Here is a 23,706-nt window from a genome sequence, read left to right on the forward strand (position 1 = left end):
TGTCACTAATGATGTCAGTTAGCCAGTTCCCACAGTGTCAGAGGGTATAGAGTTTAAAAAAAAAAAATTTTTTAAATGAGGGCACTCATTTAACCCAGTGGTAACACTGGGGGTAACCACAGAACCCAGTGGTAACAAATACAGATAGGACAAAAACAAAGTCATGATCATAAGTCTAGCAAGCTCGGTAAAAGATACTGAATATACAGAGAAGAAACAATGGGGTAAATACAAGCCATCTATCGATAAGACGGATATTATAGTATTGTATATATATATTTTTTAGAGCCCTATTCAACAACATGTAGAAAGCATGATCGGTCTTCTTACCAAAGAAACTCTGTGTGCAAAGTGCACCAACGCTGTCCTTTGGCAGGTGTCCCAGGTCCTTCTTGCACCCTGTTGGCCTGGATTTGTTCTGCCAACCAATTTCCACTTCCATTTCTCAGAATAAATTTATCCAAAAATACCAACTGACTCTCTGGACCATAGAACCAGTTATAGTTTGAATCTGCTATGGCAACTGTTCTCTGAAAACCTAAAACACAGCACAGGGTATAAAATCAATAGATACTATATTGTAAAGTGAAGCGATTATTTTGCAGAGATAGTATTTTGCAGGCGGAAAATTATATATGTATTAAATAATTCACCAGACGGTTCAGCTGCACCACAAAATGTATTATGTATAATGAGCAGTAAAGTACAATAACGATGGGTAAAATTCTGAAACTGATGGAAACATTAGATGGAAACTAATGTTATTGAAAACATAACAAGCATATAACAGGGCCTTTGTTATGAAAGACTAAAATGCACAGTAATGTCAATAGAACAAAATGTTGATCATACTTTGTATTTATACTTTATTTATACTTTATACTGTGTTTTAGCAAGGACTGAGGATCGAAAAAAATTGGTCATGAACCTGCAGATCTTGTTAATGAGCCTGGCTATCAGATGAACAGATTCTAATAAAGGTAGCAATTTCCTAATGTTTGAACAGTATATCAGTTATCAGTATATAAGTTCTGCATATAAGCAATTAAAGGCACATCTAAACCCATCAGCAAAAAACAATATTTTACAGCTTATCAGTCTTTTGAGGTGGTGGATTTTGTTTATTTTTCTATGATTTTTCAGTTTCTAGAAAAATGTTCTGCTAGTACAGAAAATTCATGTTTATCTGGTTAGAAATGCAGTGTTCTTGTGATATGTGAACTGAACTGCCCCCATGTAATGGAGAGGAAAGAAAAAGAGTAAGACATTTGTACTCATGATCAAAAGAGCAGTCTAGAGTGACAGCTACGGCACCCCCCCCCCCCCCCCCCAGATACAATGGAGTGAGGGTAGCCAAAGTAGAACAAGAAGTGGGTTATTAACCCATTACCATGTATGCAGCAGCAGAAAAGGCCTTAAAAGCAGTTGTGCTGTGCTGTGTAATTTGGCCCCTTCTATCACCTAAAATACCTGGCTGATCCTGCCTGGTTATGCCCTTCCCCTGTAAACTGGCAATGGTTCATCATGGCTGCTGAGCCCTGACACCGTGGTCAGTTTACATGCCTCAGTCATCCGCATCTCATCTCTGCTCTCCCTCCTCCCTGCCGGTCAGCTCTGTGTGAGTTGCCCTTCCCCTTCTAGCACCATTCTAAACAGTATAAAAAATGACTGCCCACAATCACTGCCAGCCCCTCTGCTAGGATAAATTTGTAGTATACAGTGTATGCCGTTTAAAATTCTTCTTCTAAATACCTCATTACTCCTCGCCGATCAGCAGTCATGTGACCGCCCATCGCTGTCTTCCTCCGATGTATGCACTACAGAGGGATGGCACGTGAGTAATACATACAGCGGAGGAAGAGAGCGACGGGCAGTCACATGGCCGCTGATCAGCGAGGAGCAATAAGGTATTTAGAAGAAAATAGTTTAAAAAAAAAACGGCATATATATACTACATGTTATCCTAGCAGAGGGGCTCGCAGTGATTGTGAGAACTGTCTTTTCAACCCCTTTAACACCCAGCTGCTGCACATACTGTATGCATCTATGGAGAATTGCCATTTTGTGCAGAGGGCAACATTCGCACTGACATGACAACTGTGACAGCGAATCACTTCAGTCGCATGATCAGGAAACCAACCTTCATCATTAGGAGGCTGTTGGGGAAAGTGGTTAACAGGATTTTCAGGTGAAAATAAAAAGGAAATAAATTGCTGAAAAACAAAACAAAAAAAAAAGCAAAAACAAACAATGCTCTGTTTTGGCGTTTTGATATGCTTTAACCACTTGACAACTGGGCACTTAAACCCCCCTCCTGCCCAGACCAATTTTCAGCTTTCGGTGCTCTCACACTTTGAATGACAATTACTCAGTCATGCAACACTGTACCCAAATTAATTTTTTGTCCTTTTTTTCCCACAAATAGAGCTTTCTTTTGGGGGTATTTGATCACCTCTGGGGTTTTTAATTTTTTGCGCTATAAATGAAAAAAGACCGAAAATTTGGAAAAAACAAAACAAATTTTTCTTTGTTTCTGGATACAATTTTGCAAATTATTAATTTTTCTTCATAAATTTTGGCCACAATTTATACTGCTACATATCTTTGGTAAAAATAACCCAAATCTGTGTATATTATTTGGTCTTTGTGAAAGTTAGAGAGTCTACAAGCTGTGGTGCCAATCATACAAAATTGATCACATCTGATGTACTGGTGGCCGATCTAATTTCTTGCGACCCGAACAAGCCAGGAAAGTATAAATACCCCCCACATTACCCCTTTTTCAAAGTAGACATTCCAAGGTATTTAGTAAGAGGCATGGTGAGCTTTTTGATGTTGTCATTTTTTCCCATAATTCTTTGCAAATTAATATTTTTTATTTTATTTAATTTTTTTCCACAAAATTGTCATTGTAATAGGTTATTTCTCTTACGTGGCATGTGTATACCACAAATAATGGGCCGAAATAAATTCTGCTACTCCTCCTGAGTATTACGATACCACATGTATGGGACTTTTCCACAGCCTGGCTACTTAGAGAGGCCCAACATGCAGGGAGCAGCGTCACGTGTTCTAGGATCATAAATTACACATATAACTTGTTGACTACCTATTACACTTTTGAAGGCCCTGGAGCACCAGGACAATGACACGTGACACCGATGTGGCACTGATGACAAATGGCACTGATACGTGGTACTGATGACAGATGCCACTAATGCGTGGCACTGATGACACGTGACACTGATGACAGATGGCACTTATACGTGACACTAATACGTGGCACTGATGGCACTAATACGTGGCACTGATGACACGTGACACTGATGACGGATGCCACTGATACCTGGCATTGATGACACATGACACTGATAACAGATGGCACTTATAGGTGGCACTGATGACACGTGAAACTGATAACAGATGGCACGTGACACTGATACGTGGCACTGATGACAGATGGCACTGATACGTGGCACTGATGACAGATGGCACTAATATGTGGCACTGATGACACATAACACTGATATGGCACTGATGACAGATGGCACTATGTGGCACTGATGACACGTGGCACTGATGTGACACTAATGACAGGTGGCACTGATGACAGATAGCATTTATACGTGCCACTGGGGATAGATGGCACTGACGACAGGTGGCACTGGGGACAGATGGCACTGATGACAGGTGGCACTGGGGACAGATGGCACTGATGACAGGTGGCAGTGATGAGAGATGATCTCATATGTTTACATATGAGATCATCTCCCATTGGACACGCCGATCGTGCTGTAAACGGCCGCTGTGATTGGACGCTTACAGCGATCTGTGACTGGCTGTGTCTGGCGGCGCACAGAGGGGAAGTAAATAGGAGGACGTCCAGGGACGCCCTCCCGGCAGATAGCGTCCGCGCTGTAGCCATCTTTTGGCTATAGCGCGGGCGCAAAGTGGTTAAATTACAGATGCAGCCTTGCACCAGAATCAGATGCCACAGATAATGTACATCCAAATGACCTCCGATTGCCATAATTGCTCTGTGTATGCACACCTTTGGGACACAATTTATATATTTTATAAAATTTTAAACTGTACTTTTCTATAGCCATATTGAACATATTAACCCTTTTGGTGACCTGCCTGTGCTCCATTTTTAACCTCAGGTGGCCAGATCAAATTTTCCCATTTTTTTTACTTACAGCTTTCAGAGACCATAACAAAGACCCAACCAAACTGACATTAGCCAGTGCATCCCAATGGGAAATACATTTAAAATAGTCAATAACAGTCCTGGGTGGCTTAACTTCAACGTAAAAATGCATATAAAAGCAAAGGAGAAGGCCTTCAAAAAATACAAGGCTGAGGGGATCATAATCAGCATTCCAACTTTACAAAGAATTCAACAAAAAATGTAAGGGTGCAATCAGGGCGGCTAAGCTAGAACACAAAAGGCACATATCGGGAGGAGAGTAAACAAAATCCCAAGAAATTCTTTAAGTACATAAATAGTAATGTAGCACTGGTACTCCTAATGAGTACGTGCTATGTGTTTAAATTTAGTTTTTGCTCAAAACCATAGTAAGTTTTGGGGTAAATTGTGCTAAATTGTCAGTTTTGCTGGGCTGTATAGAAGTTCTGCCTGGTCATAGGTGGGGTTGTACACCCATGGGAGGCTTTAGAACGCAGTCTGGTTGGACGCATTGGGTACCAATCTCTATCTCAGAGCCAATCAGTGGGCGCGTTTGTCTCACTGCATAATCCGGGAAAGGGTACTTAAGGTGCCGAAGTCACGTGGTACTGGGTTCTGGTCCAGAAGTTGTTGCTGACTCCGTGGTCCTGGTCCTCCTGACCAGCCCCCGGGGGCCCTCATGGCCTGGGGTGCGGATCCATCCACTTCCGAGCCTCAGAACTGGCTAGTTCGAGGCACAGTAACTGGAAGGAGGATTCTAAGGTGTTTCAGTGCCGTCTCGGGTTTGGAGAGGCCCAGCAACTTTACACATGACCAGGGGAGGACTCTTCAGTAAGAGAACCATGCACAAGTCTGGCTGCTCGGTGAGAGCCTGGAAGCTGAGCTGCCATGGACATTGATTGAATCCACAATTCTTACAGTATCGCCGGATCAGCTGAAAGATTCTGGTACAGTACTTCTACCCTTCCAGTTGTAACTAAGTTTCCAACCAAGTCTGTGTGAGAGACTTTGAAAGAGCTAGAATTACCTGTTGGCTGCTAAACCCAAACTTAAGGATTTATCCAACAGTTAAAGAGTCCATTAGTGAGCGGCTGTTCCCTGGATTGTGTACAGTGAGAGAGACTTTTATTGAAGTCAGCAGTTCCAAGCACCTGAGCTAAACTTTACCCTGATACCCTCTATTCCCAACTTAGAGACTGAGTTTGTTCAACTGGTTTTTGCAAAATAAAAATCCTAATGCCGCGTACACACGGTCGAACTGTATGACGTACTTAGTCCGTCATACAATCCGACGGACAATCCGGCGTACTTTCCACTGAACGGACTTGACCACACACGGATACACAAACAGTCAGACGAAAGCTTGCGCGATGACGTACAGCACGTACGACGGGACTAGAAATAGGAAGTCCAAGACACAGCAAAGCCCTGTAAATCCTTTCTGGGCATGCGCCATTCTTAGTCCGTCGGACTAGCATACTGACGACCGTATTGTCCGCTGAAACCAAAGTACGACGGAAAGATTTTTGGAAAAACCGAAATTCTTAGTACTCCGGACTGCACGCTGAAAAAGTCCGCTGAAGCCCACACACGAGCGGATTGTCCGCTGAAATGTGTTTCAACGGACTAAGTACGTCATACAGTTCGACCGTGTGTACGCGGCATAACAAGGAATTCAAGTGTCGGTCTCCACATTTACTGGGTCATCAACCCTGGGAACCCCTAGACAAGAACAACGAGTGCGAGTTGGCGGAGGTAATCGGTAAGCCCAGAAAAATTCAGCAGCTCCTTCGGGGGTTAGTGCTACAGTAAGAAAGGGAGGTTAGATCATATTAGTCCCATAAACAATGATAAAGGGAATCTGGTTACTAAGGATGAAGAGATGGCAAAGGTATTTAATTTATTCTTCTCCTGAGTAATCAGAAGGGAAATGGGGGGACTTCAGTAAACAAAACTGCAATGTTTAGCCTCATGACATGTCACAGGAAGCAACCTCATGACTAACAGAAGAGAGAATTAGAAATAGATTTGAAAACTTAACATTAAGTCAAGGGGACCAGATGGTTTGCACCCGAGGGTCCTTAAGGAACTCAGTCAAGTAATTGGCAGACCATTGTTCCTAATTTGTACAAACAACTGGCTTTTCTCCAATCACCGAGTACCATTCCAATGTAGCACCAATATTTAACCCTTTCATGACTAAGCCTATTTTTGACATTTGGTGTTTACAAGTTAAAATCCATAGTTTTTGCTAGAAAATTACCTAGAACCCCCAAACATTATACATATTTTTTAGCAGAGAATCTAGAGAATAAAATGGTGATTGTTGCAATATTTTATGTCATACGGTATTTGTGCAGCGGTGTTTTAAATGCAACTTTTTGGGAAAAGGGACACTTTCATGAATTAAAAAAAAAAACAGTAAAATTAGTCCAATTTTTTTGTATAATGTGAAAGATGATATTACGCAGATTAAATACATACCAAACATGTCATGCTTTATAATTGCACGCACTCGTGGAATAGCGACAAACTACGGTACCTAAAAATCTCCATAGGCGACGCTTTAAAAATGTTTTCCAGTTACCAGGTTAGAGTTACAGAGAAGGTCTAGTGTTAGAATTATTGCCCTCGCTCTAACGATCATGGCAATGCCTCACATGTGTGATTTGAATACTGTTTACATATGCAGCACGACTTCCATATGCTTTTTCTTTGCTGCACGAGCTCGCGGCGGCGGGGGCGCTTGAAAATGTTTTTTTCTTATTTATTTTAAAATTAATAAATTGTTTAAAAAAAAAAAAATGTGATCACTTTTTTTGCTGTCACAAGGAATGTAAACATCCCTTGTGACAGTAATAGGTGGTGACAGGTACTTTTAATGGAGGGATCGGGGGTCTAAAAGACCCCCGATCCCTCCTTTGCACTTCAAAGTATTCAGATCGCCGTTTTCGTGATTCTGAATACTGTATATTTTTTTAAAACCGACGCCATTGGCAGCCGAGTAAACGGGAAGTGACGTCATGACAATCAGGACACTGGAATGGAGCCGCTTACGGCTTCATTCCAGTCTGTCCCTAGGCGCCGGAGGCATCGGACTGTTGATCGGGGCTCCCGATGGATCGGGAGCCCTGGGAGGAGCGGCGGGAGGGGGGGATGTCCCCTCCCGCTCCTCCGACATAACAGCCGAGCAGCTTTTAGCCACATTGGTTGTTATAGCTGGAAAGCCGATCACCGGCTCTAAAAAACGGTTGCAGCTGCGGGCATCATCCCGGTATACCCCCGAAAGCTGAGTACGCACATCTGCGTACGCTCAGCGGCAAGGGGTTAAAAAAGGGCCAAGATACATCCCTGGGAATTACAGACCAGTTAGCCTAACATCAACTGTATGCAAGCTCTTGGAAGGGATAATAAGAGACTATATACAAGATTTAAGTAATGACAACGGTATCATCAGCATTAATCAGCATGGATTCATGAATAATCGTTCTTGCCAAAATAATCTATTAATCTTCTATAAGGAGGTGAGATGCCATCTCGATAAAGGAAGGCCCGTAGATGTGGTGTATCTGGATTTTGCAAAAGCATTTGATACAATTCCCATTTGGTACAGTTTACTGTACAAAGTAAGGTCCGTTGACATGGACCATAGGGTGAGTACATGATTTGAAGTGGCTAGAGGGGCGAGTTCAGAGGGTGGTGATAAATGGGGAGTACTCGGAATGGTCCGGGATGGAAAGTGGGATACCCCAGGGTTCTGTCCTGGGACCAATCCTATTTAATTTATTCATAAACGACCTGGAGTATGGGATAAACTGCTCATTCTCTGTATTTGTGGACAATACCAAGCTAGGCAGGGCACTAACTTCTCAGTAGGATGTGGAGACCTTTCAAGAAGATTTGAACAAATTAATGGGGTGGGCAACTAAATGGCAAATGAGGTTTAACCCTTTCATGACTAAGCCTATTTTTGGAATTTGGTGTTTACAAGTTAAAATACATATTTTTTGCTAGAAAATTACTTGGAACCCCCAAACATTATATATATTTTTTTAGCAGAGACTCTAAAGAATAAAACAGCGATTGTTGCAATATTTTATGTCACACGGTATTTGCGCAGTGGTGTTTTAAACGCAACTTTTTGGGAAAAGGGACACGTTCATGAATATAAAAAAAACAAAACAGTAAAATTAGCCCAATTTTTTTGCGTAATGTGAAAGATAATGTTACGCCGAGTAAATAGATACCAAACATGTCACACTTTATAATTGCGCGCACTTGTAGATTGACGACAAAGTACGGTACCTAAAAATCTCAATAGGCGACGCTTTAAATTTTTTTTACGGTTACCAGGTTAGCGTTACAGAGGAAGTCTAGTGCTAGAATTATTGCTCTCGCTCTGACGATCGCGGCGATACCTCACATGTGTGATTTGAACACCGTTTACATACGCGGGCGCGACTTCCGTATGCGTTTTCTTTGCTTCGCGGGCTCGCGGGGACGGCGGGCGCTTTAAAAAAATTTTTTTTATTTTTTTATTTATTTTATTTATTTTAAAATAACTAAATTGTTTAAAAAAAAAAAAAAATTATCACTTTTATTGCTGTCACAAGGAATGTAAACATCCCTTGTGACAGTAATAGGTGGTGACAGGTCCTCTTTATGGAGGGATCGGGGGTCTAAAAGACCCCCCACCCCTCCTTTACACTTCAATGTATTCAGATCGCCGAAAACGGATATTTTTTTAAAACTGGCGCCATTGGCAGCCGAGTAAACGGGAAGTGACGTCATGACGTCGCTTCCGTGTTTACGATGAGGAGACTGGAACGAAGCCGATTACGGCTTCGTTCCAGTTCCTCCGCAGCAGCCGGAGGATCACTGATCGGTGCTCCCGATCGAGCGGGAGCACCGGTAGCAGCGGCAAGAGGCGGCGGGAGGGGGGGACGTCCCCTCCGGCTCCTCCGGCATAACAGCCGAGCGGCTTTTAGCCGCATCGGTTGTTATACCTGGATAGCCAATCGCCTGCTGCAAAAAACGGTACCGGGATGATGCCTGCAGGTGCGGGCATCATCCCGGTATAACCCCCGGAAGCCGAGTACGCATATCTGCGTACGCTCGGCGGGAAAGGGTTAATGTAGAAAAATGTAAAATAATGCATTTGGGTGGCAAAAATATGAATGCAATCTACTCACTGGGGGGAGAACCTCTGGGGGAATCTAGGATGTAAAATGACCTGGGGGTCCTGGTTGATGACAGGCTCAGCAATGGCATGCAATGCCAAGCAAACATAATAATTGCATGCATTAAAAAGGGGATTAACTCCAGAGATAAAACAATAATTATCCCACTCTACAAGACTCTGGTCCGGCCGCACTTGGGGTATGCTGTCCAGTTCTGGGCACCAATCCTCAAGAAGGATGTGCTGGAAGGGCAACAAAACTAATAAAGGGACTGGAGGACCTTAGTTATGAGGAAAGGTTATAAGCACTGAACTTGTTCTCTCTGGAGAGGAGACACTTGAGAGGGGATATGATTTCAAACCACAAATACCGTACTGGTGACCGCACAATAGGGATACAACTTTTCCGTGAAAGGGAATTTAATAAGACACTAAAATGAGAAGAAAAGCGGTTTAATCTTAAACTGTGTAGAGATTTCTTTACTGTAAAAGCGGATAGGATGTGGAATGCTCTTCCACAGGCAGTGGTTTCAGTGGAGCACATCGATAATTTCAAAACACTATTAGCTAAGCATCTGAATGACCACAACATACAGCACCCCTGGCCCACCCCCTTTTTTAAGCCAATTAGAGCCTCAGGCTCTAATCGTGCAAAAAAATATTGGAATCCATGCATCCAGCATGTAGATTAGTGGCCGGGCGCATGGCTTGGGGGGTTGCGCCCCTGTGCCCTGTATGGACAGGCTGCCACTTACCACCAAAATGATCTGCCTGCATTGCGTAGAGAAGCATGGAGACCAAGTGATTATGTCACTCAAAAGGTATGTAATGCAAATGAAGATTTTATTTAAAATAGTCACTAGGATCTTGGTGGGGTAATGGAAAAATATAAGCAGAAGAAACTTCAGTTTTAATAAATAAGAAACACAGATGCCAGAGCAGATCAGTGTTTGCTCTGGCAGGTAAACAATTCTAATCTCAGGAATACAATTTCATATGTTACACAAGTTGCATAACATATTTGTTAAATCAGTTTAATTACATACACAAAGGTCCACTTGGCCATAGTGGTAAACTGAAAGTAATGATGGAATTGTAATCTTTTCATCCTATGATCAACCTCAAGCACACAAGACTTGCAATTACAGTGCCGATTCATGTTTTGTTTGGTTGTAGTGGCCAGGCTTTCCTAAATGCCCTAAGTAAATACAAAAAGTCAAATAAAAAGTCAATAAGAAAAAGGCAAAGTTACACCATGAAAATACACAGCCATTCAAGAGAAGGGCATGGGTTAAGGCCAAATCAGGACGTGGGGGGGGGGGGGGGGGCGAGCGGATGTTAGATATACTAGCAAATTTAGATACACTAACAAATTGAAGCAAAACTCCAGTTCACACTTTAAAGCAGCTACAGCAAACGTGTCTTTCCTTTGGGATGAATGTTTTACTTAAAGTGGTTGTAAACTCTTACACACCACTTTAACCTACAGGTAAGCCTAGATTAAGGCTTACCTGTAGGTGCAAGAAATATCTCCTGAACAGTGCAAAAATGGGCACCGATGTCTATGGCGCATTGAGCGTGCCATTAGTGAAGGTGATTACTGACGGCTGCCGCGCGCATGCGCCGGAGTGGCGTCATCTCAGAAGTCACTCCGGGTATCATGGCGGCGACGGAGGACAAGGATGAGGGCCGCTCGGGGGCTTCGATCTCAGGTGGGTAATTCATAATGAGCTTGTGTGCTAAAAAAATAAAAAAAAAGCTACAATATAATAAAGGGTTGCTTTTTGGTTTAATACGTTTGTACTGTGTAGTCTCTAGAAAAGTCTATGTTTTGGTAGTAATTACCTAGTGATCCTGCAAGTTCCTTATAAACACTGGCAACCCTATTGTGGGCAATTTACCTCTTCTACATTGCCACGTAAAAGCTGAAAACTTCCTCTTTCGTCCACAGCAATCTGCTCCATGTGACACTTCTGAAAGCCATGCAGGGTGACTCAAGGATGTGTTGCGTTTGATATAAAATATAAAAATTTTCTATAAGTTTCTCAAACTAACCTTGGTAACAATGGGAACTGTTGACAGTTGGAAGTTTGGTTGTTTTGTAACCATTCTCAAACTGGTAAACAAAAGCCAAAAAAAAAAAGAAGGAGCAGTAAAGACTGATAGGCGCCCACTCAACATGGATTAACACCGAAGGACACTCAAATCTGTAATCAGTGAACAAGAAGGTGCCTGTTCTCCAGGAACAACAGAGATCATGAACACAGTAACTGGAGCTAAGTAACTTTTGTGTATTTCTACTGTTACAGACCATAGGCAGTTTATTTGCTAGGCATTTTGCTTGTTATAGATATCTGTTTTGTATTGTATTCCTAATATGTAAAAGTTTTGTATGTACAGCATCATTGTATAGTAAAAGCACATTTACACACTGCAGAGGTCTCAGCTTCCTTGCTCGCCTCTGGTTTCCAAAGCAGCTGATCAAACAGATTGGTTTGATCCTTTGCTGTTCAAGCTGCTAATGCTTGTCAACCACAAACCAGAAGTGATAAAATCTTTGTCGCTTCCGGTTTCTGATGTCACACAGTGGGAGGAACAATATATCAGTTCCTCTCACTATGTACAGGGAAGCCAATGCCACTGTTTGGATCAGTCCCAGGCTCCCGATGAGACAGGAGAGCCCGGGAAAGATGGTGGTGGAAGTGGGGGAACCCCTGCCTGAATAGCTGCTTGGATCACTTTTATATGAAAGAAAATCACCAGACAAAAATCAAAAACACAGTACTAGGAAAAATCAAAAACACAGTACTAGGAATCGGTTGTAACTTCAACCATGATTCCGGTATAACCACCTCAATACGAGGCCTATATATATGCACATCAGTACTGAGTTGTTTAAATAGCCATACAAAATAAAAAAAAAGACAGCTAACACATTCCTTTAGATTTAGATTTAATTCGATAAGGACAAATGATGAAATTGGGTCAGGTATGTGTGTTTTTTGTATTGCTATCACAAGTGCTTAGACCAAAAGATGGTCTAAGCCAGGCTTTCTCAACCTTTTAACCCTCGAGGAACCCCAAAAATAATTTTCATGTCTTGAGGAACCCTTACTAAAACCAAATCATCAGGGCTCAATAGGAACAATGCTCCTTATATTGGGGGTCAATAGGAAGAATGCCCCCCTTAAAGTGGTGCTCAGAATGCCACCCTTAAAGACAGCTAAAAGGATATTTGGTGTCATGCTGCTGGCTTCACTAAGTGATGCTGAACCTTAAACTCTGTAGGCATCATCAAATAGGTGGTTCATCAGCCACAGCTCAAGGAACTCCTAGCAACCTCTGGAGGAACCCTGGTTGAGAATGGCTGGTCTAAGCAGTTAGTGCAGTGGCTGATGGGCAGAACTTAGCACATAGAGCTATAGAACATATACAAATGGTGCAGTTATTTCCATTCGCCATGCTTTGTTTTAGAAATATTTATATATGTTTTGTCTTTCATCCTTTTGTGGGTTCCAATTGTCTTCTGCAATCTCTTTACAGCTACTCTGTACAAAGCAATTGAGTCTACCTTCAATACCTATACCTCCTAAACCAGGGGTATGCAATTAGTGTACCTCCAGCTGTTGCAGAACTACAAGTCCCATGAGACATAGCAAGACTCTGACAGCCACAAGCATGACACCCAGAGGCAGAGGCATGATGGGACTTGTAGTTTTGCAACAGCTGGAGATCCGCCAATTGCATAGTCTAGTCCTAAACCATGCAGTAGGCTAAAGGGAACGGGCACTGGATAGTTGATGATAGAAAAAAAAAGTCATCCATTTGAACGAATCCCTGTACGATCATATTAGTAGATTCAGGGTGTGGAAAAAAAACAGAGTGAACTCATACACAGCACTCATTGAGTGAAGTACAGTGCCTTTGCGAAAGTATTCGGCCCCCTTGAACTTTTCAACCTTTTGCCACATTTTAGGCTTCAAACATAAAGATATAAAATTTAATTTTTTTGTGAAGAATCACCAACAAGTGGGACACAATTGTGAAGTGGAACAAAATCTATTGGATATTTTAAACTTTTTTAGCAAATAAAAAACTGAAAAATGGTGCGTGCAAACATATTCGGCCCCTTTACTTTCAGTGCAGCAAACTCACTCCAGAAGTTCAGCGAGGATCTCTGAATGATCCAATGTTGTCTTAAATGACTGATGGTGATAAATAGAATCCACCTGTGTGTAATCAAGTCTCTGTATAAATGCACCTGCTCTGTGATAGTCTCAGGGTTCTGTTGAAAGCGCAGAGAGCATCATGAAGACCAAGGAACACACCAGGCAGGTCCGTAATACTGTTGTGGAGAAGTTTAAAGCCGGATTTGGATACAAAAAGATTTCCCAAGCTTTGAACATCCCAAGGAGCACTGTGCAAGCGATCATTTTGAAATGGAAGGAGTGCTAGACCACTGAAAATCTACCAAGACCTGGCCGTCTCTCTAAACTTTCAGCTCAGACAAGGAGAAGACTGATCAGAGATGCAGCCAAGAGGCCCATGATCACTGTGGATGAACTGCAGAAAACTACAGCTGAGGTGGGAGAGTCTGTCCATAGGACAACAATCAGTCGTACACTGCACAAATCTGGCCTTTATGGAAGAGTGGCAAGAAGAAAGCCATTTCTCAAAGATATCCATAAAAAGTCTCGTCTAAAGTTTGCCACAAGCCACCTGGGAGACACACCAAAAATGTGGAAGAAGGTGCTCTGGTCAGATGAAACCAAAATCAAACTTTTTGCCCACAATGCAAAACGATATGTTTGGCGTAAAAGAAACACAGCTCATCACCCTTAACACACCATCCCCACTGTCAAACATGGTGGTGGCAGCATCATGGTTTGGGACTGCTTTTCTTCAGCAGGGACAGGGAAGATGGTTAAAATTGAGGGGAAGATGGATGCAGCCAAATACAGGACCATTCTGGATGAAAACCTGTTGGAGTCTGCAAAAGACCTGAAACTGGGACGGAGATTTATCTTCCAACAAGACAATGATCCCAAACATACAGCAAAATCTACAAAGGAATGGTTCACAAATAAACGTATCCAGGTGTTAGAATGGCCAAGTCAAAGTCCAGACCTGAATCCAATCGAGAATCTGTGGAAAGAGCTGAAAACTGCTGTTCACAAACGCTCTCCATCCAACCTCACTGAGCTCGAGCTGTTTTGCAAGGAAGAATGGGCAAGAATTTCAGTCTCTCGATGTGCAAAACTGATAGAGACATACCCCAAGCGACTTGCAGCTGTAATCGCAGCAAAAGGTGGCTCTACAAAGTATTAACGCAAGGGGGCTGAATAATTTTGCACGCCCCACTTTTCATTTTTTTATTAGTTAAAAAAGTTTCAAAAATCCAATAGATTTCGTTCCACTTCACAATTGTGTCCCACTTGTTGGTGATTCTTCACAAAAAATAAAAATGTTATATCTTTATGTTTGAAGCCTGAAATGTGGCAAAAGGTTGAAAAGTTCAAGGGGGCCGAATACTTTCGGAAGGCACTGTATCTACTTATTAACCTTGGTCAGTGCTGCAAGCAAAGACGTCTACATAGACATCTTGATGTACCATGATGTGTGGCATGCGGTTACTGGGGCCACCGCAGTTCTCCAAAATACCAAACCAAATCCTGTAGTCCATAACACATTAGGCTAAACACCACAGTGACATTTTCATATGAAGGTAACGTTATTAAATACACCACTTTAACTAATGTCTCTTACCTGGTAGGATAGTTCTGTACATAAAAGCAAAATGTTCTTTTAACCAAGGATGGTTGAAGTGGTTGATATCAAAGTGCCTTTGGACAAGAAACATATACTGAAAAAGTGATCTGGTGGTGTAGCTGCCATAGGCCACCCCTTCATACAGTGACCCATCCGTCACATCATTTAACAGGACTATAGACTTCTCCATTATGGTGAGAACTTGTTTTGTCCAGAAGTAAGCTTCTTGCAAGTACCCTGTAAAAGATTTTTAAATTGAACATTTTATAATATATATTAATATTACAGCCTGACTTGAGTACATTAGCTGCCTTAATCTCTTCATGACATCTGAAATCAAGGGCTTTAAAAAAACAACACATTCAACCCTGCAAAAGACGACTTACTATACTGACTTCTTTGATGATCTGTGCTACCGATTATTGCTCTGTTAAAGTGCTACAGCCTCTTCAGCATTTTTTGCTTTTAGGAGTAAGCAGTGCCTGCGTACCCCACCATGAACACGTTGTTTCATCCCCTGATCCCAACATCAATGTTGTGTTGGGAGGTACGGGAGTTGGATAATGGAACTACAAAAACGTTTTTGACTCAAGCAATGATTGGTAGCAAAGACCAGCAGAGAGAAATATACCTCTTTTGCACAGAACAGTCAAAGATTTTTTTGGGTGGCAACAGTGTTACTATAAGGATTGTTGTTTTGGAAATCATTGCTTTCTGTACACTGTACTTAAAGAGGAGTTTCCCTTAAAAAAAAAAGAAGTACAAATACTGCAGCTGCTGACTTTTAATAATCGGACACTTACTTGTCCCAGGGTCCAGCGATGCGCGGGAACAAAGCCCCACTCCTCCCCTCCTCCTCTTGGCGGCGCCGGCATTGCAACTGTGGGCACCCGGCTGTGGCTTCATATGGGTGATAGCCGAAGCCAACTGCACCCACTCACCCCTTCTCCAGCTAATTCTGGAGGGGCAAAGAGGAGAACAGTGACCTACAGTCACTGTTCTCTGCTCTGAGAAGACTGAGAGCTGAATGATTATTGGTCAAGTGATCACGCAGTTCTTGGTCTTAGCCTCGGTTCACACATATGCCAAACTGGCTTTCTATAGAGCCAGTTTACATATCTGCGGGCCAGCTGCAGTGCATTTTTCATAGAGTCCTGTACAATTTTAGGTCTGGTTCAGGTGTGATATACCTAACAAAATCGCATCTAAAGTGGAGAACGAAAACACACTGGACCCCTTTGATAAAAAAATAAAAAATCACAATGAAACCATGGCCAGACATGTGTACACTGAGCCTTCGATGTAGGACAGCTGCAGCATCACATCAATGTTTTTTTTTTTTTTTTTTTTTTTTAATATACTCCAAACTTCTTTAATTTGAATGTACAGGTTTTTGCACATATTAAAGAATACAAGAAAACAAGATCTGTTAACACAATTACATAAATGGGATAACTAAGAATTGTTATTGCCACATCTTCTTACCTTGATTCATCATGACTAAACTTCCTGTTAACAGTGCTACACAGTTGGTAGGTTGATGATTGTGGAGATACTGAAACCCCCATCCTCTCCTGTATGACGTTTCGTACATATATCCTGAAGCATTGGCAATGACCTCAAGAAACCTCTCTTTTTGGTGCTTAGTAAAAGAGTCATACAAAAAGTCATAAGCAGTGGAAAAGGCCACAAGAGAATGTGCCAGGGGCACCTCATCCCAGGGAGCATCTTTCACCAACCTAACATAAGAAAAGAAAAAACAGGATAAATGTACAGTGTTTGGGTCCTTTCAAATTAACACAAATGACTAAAAACATAGTTTAAACAAGGTGAATTACAGCTTCAATTGTGTGTGTATACCAATACCAACAGTAAAATACTTCTGCTTAAAGAATGTGTGATTTATTGGGTGCCACAGCAATATTTGTACAATTTGCTATATTCTATATTGTATTGTCTGTTTACTTGAATTTGCAATAAAATGTAACAAAAAACAAAACAAAAACGTAAGATAAATCGTAAATATGTTTCCAACATTTTACATTCCTGATATGTGCTTGTTGTACCATGTACTTGTGTTAAAAAAGTAACTTGTTCTCCTCATATTGCATCCTTTTGTGAAATACTTGGTGATCCTGCCAGTCTCCCTGCTTTCTTATTTCAAACTGACCACACTAGGCATAGAAGCATATCATTTTCAGCATGGCTAGGTGAACAGCCCGTCTGTCCACCAATTGCCAAGACTTGTGCTAAAAAAGACCCCCCTGCACAGCCATTCACTGTGAAAATCAGTGTCCTGCTTTCTCTCCAAGCCCTTTATTACAGCTGAGAACAGAGATTATAAGAAAGGTATTCATAATATAAATATAAATGTGTATATGTATATATATATGTGTGTGTGTGTGTATGTATGTGTATATATATATATATATATACATATACATACATATATACATACACACATATAGTTGTGCTCAAATGTTTGCATACCCTGGCAGAAGTTGTAAAATGTTGGCATTAATATTGAAAATATGACTGATCATGCCAAAATGGCATGATCATGCTCTTATTTAAGGATAGCAATAACATGAAGACATTCATTATCACGTCGTTTTTGGATCCTTTTTAAAATCATAACCCAAATGGCCCTGATAAAAAGTTTACATACACTGGAATGTTTGGCCTTGGTACAGACACAGAAGGTGGCACACACAGGTTAAAATGACAATTTTAACCTGTTCCATAAAAAAAGGGCTGGTTACAATATGCCCAACACCTTGACATGCCTCATTTGCTTTTTTGTGGCATTGGCGAAGTAAAAGGCTTCCTTCTGGCAGCTCAACCACGCAACTCTTTTTTTTTTTTTGTATTTCTCTTGCGGTTACCTGTGGGTTTTTCTTTGTATCCTGAGCAATTCTTCTGCCAGTTGTGGCTGCAATCTTTCTTGATCTACCTCACCTTGGTTGGCATCAAGAGATCCTCAAATTTTCCACTTTTTAATAAGTGACTAAACACTGACTCAAGGCTTTCAAAAATAAATAGTAATCAATCGGCGCAAACAAATATCCTAACATAAAAAGCTGCTATAACACTCAATGTCAAAATACAAATCCTCCGTAAACTTTTAAAAACATAAATAGTGCAGCGCTAAATAAAACTACACTAAATCACTAAGGATTAATAAATGTATGGATTAAAAAACTTCAGAGAGAGAGTCCATGCATAAAATAGGAAGTAAGGCAGATAGGGTCCTCAGCAGTGAACACTTGTGCTGGTAATGATGCTTTTCAATCTGGTGCAGATTCGTGAAAATACCACCACCGACAGAAATACAGGCCGCTCACTGAGCTAACAGGTCTGCAAAAGCCTTCCCCCTCACAAGGGGTTAAAGAGGTAGAAATGTTTTCCAGAGATCCAGCTCACATTACACATCCACTGCTTTACTGCTCCAAATCACTCATCAGATCTCCCAATCAATGTTGTTACAGACAAACCTTGTTGTACCATGTAAGATCAAATCGAGACATCCATAGTGCTCTCTGTATAAACTCAGTACATTTTATTTAAATCCAAAAGTAAAACTACTCACAAGTGAAGCAGTGTGATCCCATTGCTAAGAATGAAATTGTTTGCTGCAAGCATGTCTCACAGAGACTGAGGGGAGGGTGACTGCTGCTGACGTGTTCAGGTCCTCCCGCACATGTTTCATCCCAGTGGGCGGGACTTCATCGGTGGTGTAAAATCTTCCTCTGAGGTGCAGTTCCATCTTAGACAAATAAACTGCCCTCTGGGTATGTTACACTGCCATTTGGTATGATGACAACTCCCTAATGGAATGAAAAAATTCCAGTCCGTCTTAAAATGATTGATCATCTTAAACATGTAATTTTGTTAAAAAATGTCTAGATCGAGAAAGACTGTCCGCTCAGTAATAATATTACAAGATAAGATAATATTTTTATTGGCATTTAATTTATTCATAAAGACCTCTAAACCAGATCTTTCACCCTTCCAAATCATAATTAAATCATCAATCTACCTATGGTAACATACTAGCTCAGGGGGTCAGGGGAACACACTCCCAGTGGGCCGTAAATAAATTGACCACATTGGGAGCAAACCGAGCCCCCATCTCAACTCCCCTAGGCTGTAGGAAGAACTGCCTATTGTACCAAAAGTAATTTCTCGACAGACAAAAGCTCAGACAACTCGTGAGGTCAGATGACAAAAAAGCGATTGAAGATAAAGAGTCTTCATGACAAATAATAGTATACAGGGAACTCACATCCGCTGTGATTAGGAAACGTGCTGGGTAGGCTTTAAGGTTCTCTAGAATCTGAATGTTATGTTTCGTATCAGATTCAATAGGCAGTTCTTCCTACAGACTAGGGGAGTTGTGATGGGGGCTCGGTTTGCTCCCAGTGTAGCCAATTTAGTTATGGCCCACTGGGAGGAAGAATGTGTATTCAAAAACCGACCCCCTGAGCTAGTATGTTACCATAGGTATATTGATGATTTAATTATGATTTGGCCAGAGCCACCCCGGGGTGCTTTAGGGGATGCGGCCAGGTGCGAACAGCATATCATATATGGTGGACATGCCCCTACGTCAGGAGATTTTGGATCAGAGTTTACAACTTTATATACACCTTCACCCAGATTAACCTGGCAAAGTCCACGAAGCACGCACTCCTGGGTGGCAGGATAGTTGAAGCCTCAAAACACCATAGAAGGCTTCTCACATTCATATTCATATCAGCTAAAATCACAATAGCAAGAAACTGGAAGTCTGCAGCCATACTATTTGAACAATTTAAACACAAAATGTCATGGTTTATGTTAAATGAAAGATTAACAGCACTTGTGCAGGTTAAAATGAAGTTGTTTAAAAAAATATGGGACCCATGGATCAGATACCTTACAAATGATCCCCGGACAATTACAAACTAGAACCCTTCTTGAATGACATGCCAAATAGTGTGGAGCCCCCCTCCCCCCCAACTCTACCCTCCACTAACTCTGAGCCCCCCCTTTTTTTTCTTCCCCTTTTCTTCTATGATCTACCCCCCCTTTTTCCCTCGGCAAGACGCTGACTTAACAAGGCCTGGAAGGGACCCCCCCCGACCTGGAAAGCCAGACTCCCCCATTAGAGGGTTGGGGAGCTGGTGTTTCCTAGTGGGCGGGACGTATTCTGAGGCCCATGGTATAGAGCATACACAAAGCTACAGATTATGATGTAATGTGTACGGCAGAGGAAACACAGCAGCATATGGTATGTACACCACAAATACTATAGTAAATAAGGCACAATCTACATCAGGACATGATAATTGGCCTTGAAAACACAAGAGGTGGATACCTTACGTATATTGTATGTAAAATGTATTATGGCTACTGTATAATGCTCAATGAGAGCCGAGATCTTTGCTATTTACCCTGTGAAAACTTAAAAAAAAATCATTGAAACATGATTATGATTTGGGAGGGTGAAAGATCTGGTTTAGAGGTCTTTATGAATAAATTAAAATGGCAGCAAAAATATTATATTATCTTGGAATATTAGTACTGAGCGGACAGTCTTTCGCGATCTAGAAATTTTTAAAGAAAATTATATCTTTAAGATAATATACCGGAATTCTTTTATTCCATTAGGGAGTTGTCATCATACCAAATGGCTGTGTAACATACCCAGAGGGCAGTTTATTTGTCTATGATGGAACTGCATCTCAGAGGAAGATTTTATTGCCCAGTCTCAGGTTCTGTCAACTCAATTTCAGGAGAAAGGGTATGATAGATTAGGTATTGAGAAGGAGGTGGAAATGGTAAGAAAAATGGATAGAAAGATTTTGGTTTCCAACATATCATGTAAGAATGCAAATACTTACTAATATGAAGATGGTTCTGGACTATAACATCCAATATAAAACGTTTCAAAAAAATCATCCAGAGGCATTGGCCTATATTAAAGCAGGACAGAATTTTGGGTCCAGTCCACCCTGAAAAGCCTCAGTTCATCTACAGGAAGGCACCCATGCTTAGGGACAGAATAGCACCAGGGGTCATTGAACTCCTTACCCAAATAGAGAATAGGCTCTTTTCCTTTCTGACTGGCTTCTATGCGTGTGGACGATGTCCAGCCTGTAGGCAGGTCAGAGGTAATATGAAGAACAGAGAGGATTTTGTGGCAGCCGCCACCAATAAGACTTAAGAAATTAAGGAGTTGATCACTTGTGTGACCACAGAAGTCGTATATATGTTGGAATGCGAATGCACATTGCAATACGTAGGTAGAACTTCCACACCATTACAAGTCAGAATTGGCAAACATGTTAATAATATTAAGAAAGAACTCATAACCCATAACGTTTCTAAGCATTTTAAACTTTCACAATAGTGACCCCAGACACCTCAAATTTTGGGGTGTTGAGAGAGTTAAGAAACACTGGAGGGGTGGTAATTTCTGTCACAGTACATCAGAGTAGTACCTGTCACAGTCCATCAGAGTACCCGAGTACCTGTCACAGTCCATCCAAGTACCCAAGGACCTGTCACAGTCCATATGAGTACCTGAGTACCTGTCACATTCTATCTGAGTACCCGAGAACCTGTCACAGTCCATCAGAGTACCTGAGTATCTGTCACAGTCCATATGAGTATCTAAGTACCTGTCACAGTCCATATGAGTACCGAGTACCTGTCACCGCCCTTCATAGTACCTGAATACCATTCACCAGCCCAGAGTACCCAAGTACCTATCTGTAGCCCATCAGAGTACCTGTCACCAGGCCATCAGAGTACCTGTCACCAGGCCATCAGAGTACCTGACTACCTGTCACCAGGCCATCAGAGTAACCAAGTACCTGTCACTAGCCCATCAGAGTAACCAAATACCTGTTACCAGCCCATCAGAGTAAACAAGTACCTATCTGCAGCCCACGCCTCATAGAATATACGTTGGGGTGTTTGCTTTCCAAAATGGGGTAATTTTGTGGGTAATTCCACCGGGCTGCTGCTCAAGGACCTTCGAAATTGTGATAGGTAGGAATAAAATGAGATGTGTAATTTATGCTCCTAGAACGCCTGAAGGTACTATTTCAATGTTGGGCCTCTGTATGTGGCCAAGCTGTGTAAAAGTCTCACACATGTGGTATCACCATACTCGGGAAGAGTAAAATAATGTATTTTGGGTGTTATTTTTGCTATATATATATATGCTAGGTGTTATAAATATCTTATAAATTGACAACTTTGTGTAAAAAAAATATTTTTTCCACATTTTCCAAAAACTTCTGGAAAAAAATGAACCGTTCAAAAGACTCATTATGCCTTATAGATTATACATTGAGGTGTTTGCTTTCCAAAATGGGGTGATTTTGTTAGCAATTCCATTGTCCTGGTGCTTCAGGTCCTTAAAAAGTGTAATAGGTGGTTGAGAAATAACATGTGTCATTTAATGCTCGTAGAACGTGGGAATGTGGGAAATTAACCTTAAATTGCCATTTTAACCTGTGCGTGCCACCTTCTGTGTCTGTACCAAGGCCAAACATTCCAGGGTATGTAAACTTTTTATCAGGGCCATTTGGGTTATTTAAGTTAGCTTTATGATTTTAAAAAGGATCCAAAAAACGATGTGATAATAAATGGCTTCATGTGATTGCTGTTTTTTCTTTTTTTGAATGATCCGTCATATTTTCAATATTTTCAATATTAATGCCAACATTTCAAAATTTCTGCCAGGGTATGCATACTATTGTAAACAGAATAGTTTGTTTTACAAAGTAAGGGTTTGAATATGTTTTAAGGTATTGTACACACAGGAGTCAGCCTGTATAAATCAATGTGTACAATAAGCTTGACGAAAATATTTGCAACATTTTTCAGAAGCTTTAGACAGCTTTGTTGAACACAATAAATAACCTGACTAACTTAAAGTGGGGTACCCCCTAAAAAAAAAAATTAAAAGTCAGCAGCTACAAATACTGCAGCTGCTGGCTTTTAATAATCGGACACTTACCTGCCCCAGGGTCCAGCGATGCGGGGGAACGAAGCCCCCCCTTCGCTCCCCGCTCCGCTCGCGGCGCCGTCATGCATACTGTGGGCACCCGGCTGTGGCTTCACAGCCGGGCACCCACTGCGCATGCGCGAGCGGCGCAGGGCGCCATGATACGCCGTACAGTCACCTGGGACACATGACAGGTCCCAGGTGAATGTGCGGCGCGAGGGGAAGTGATGTCACCAGCCCGGGCAATGAAGAAGGCAGATTACGAGGGACCCCCTAGCAACCGGTATTTAGAGGTGAGTAAAAAAAATTTTTTTTTGCCAATTATCTATTTTTTATTTTTTTTACGAATTTTAAGCAGCTTTTAATTTTTTGGTGGCAACACCACTTTAATGCTTGTTTAACCACTTTCAGACCGGACCATTTTGCTGGTAAATGACCAGAGGTCTTTTTACACTTTGGCACCGCGCTGCTTTAACTGGTAATTGCGCGGTCATGCAATGTTGTACCCAAACAAAATTTGCGTCCTTTTCTTCCCACAAATAGAGCTTTCTTTTGATGGTATTTGAT

The 23,706-nt window shown here is 41.5% G+C and overlaps 1 protein-coding gene across 5 annotated transcripts in view; it reads right to left on the reverse strand.

Annotated features, from left to right (window-relative positions):
• Positions 1–23,706, reverse strand: part of DSE (dermatan sulfate epimerase) — a 77,658-nt gene that overhangs the window by 2,782 nt on the left and 51,170 nt on the right. For 4 of the 5 annotated variants that reach the window (XM_077487080.1, XM_077487079.1, XM_077487083.1 and 1 more), the window contains 3 exons: positions 16,623–16,876; positions 15,135–15,374; positions 331–538 (listed from right to left, as the gene is read on the reverse strand). In XM_077487080.1, the coding sequence (XP_077343206.1) occupies positions 331–538; positions 15,135–15,374; positions 16,623–16,876 (702 nt within the window). Of the gene's footprint in view, positions 1–330; positions 539–15,134; positions 15,375–16,622; positions 16,877–18,726; positions 18,915–23,706 lie in introns of those variants that run through there. The other variant, XM_077487081.1, reaches the window with a different exon arrangement.

This window comes from Lithobates pipiens, unplaced genomic scaffold, assembly GCF_037356315.1.
Source record: "Lithobates pipiens isolate NorthernLeopardFrog02 unplaced genomic scaffold, aLitPip1_a1.2 Scaffold_18, whole genome shotgun sequence".
Classification (NCBI taxonomy): Eukaryota; Metazoa; Chordata; class Amphibia; order Anura; family Ranidae; genus Lithobates; species Lithobates pipiens.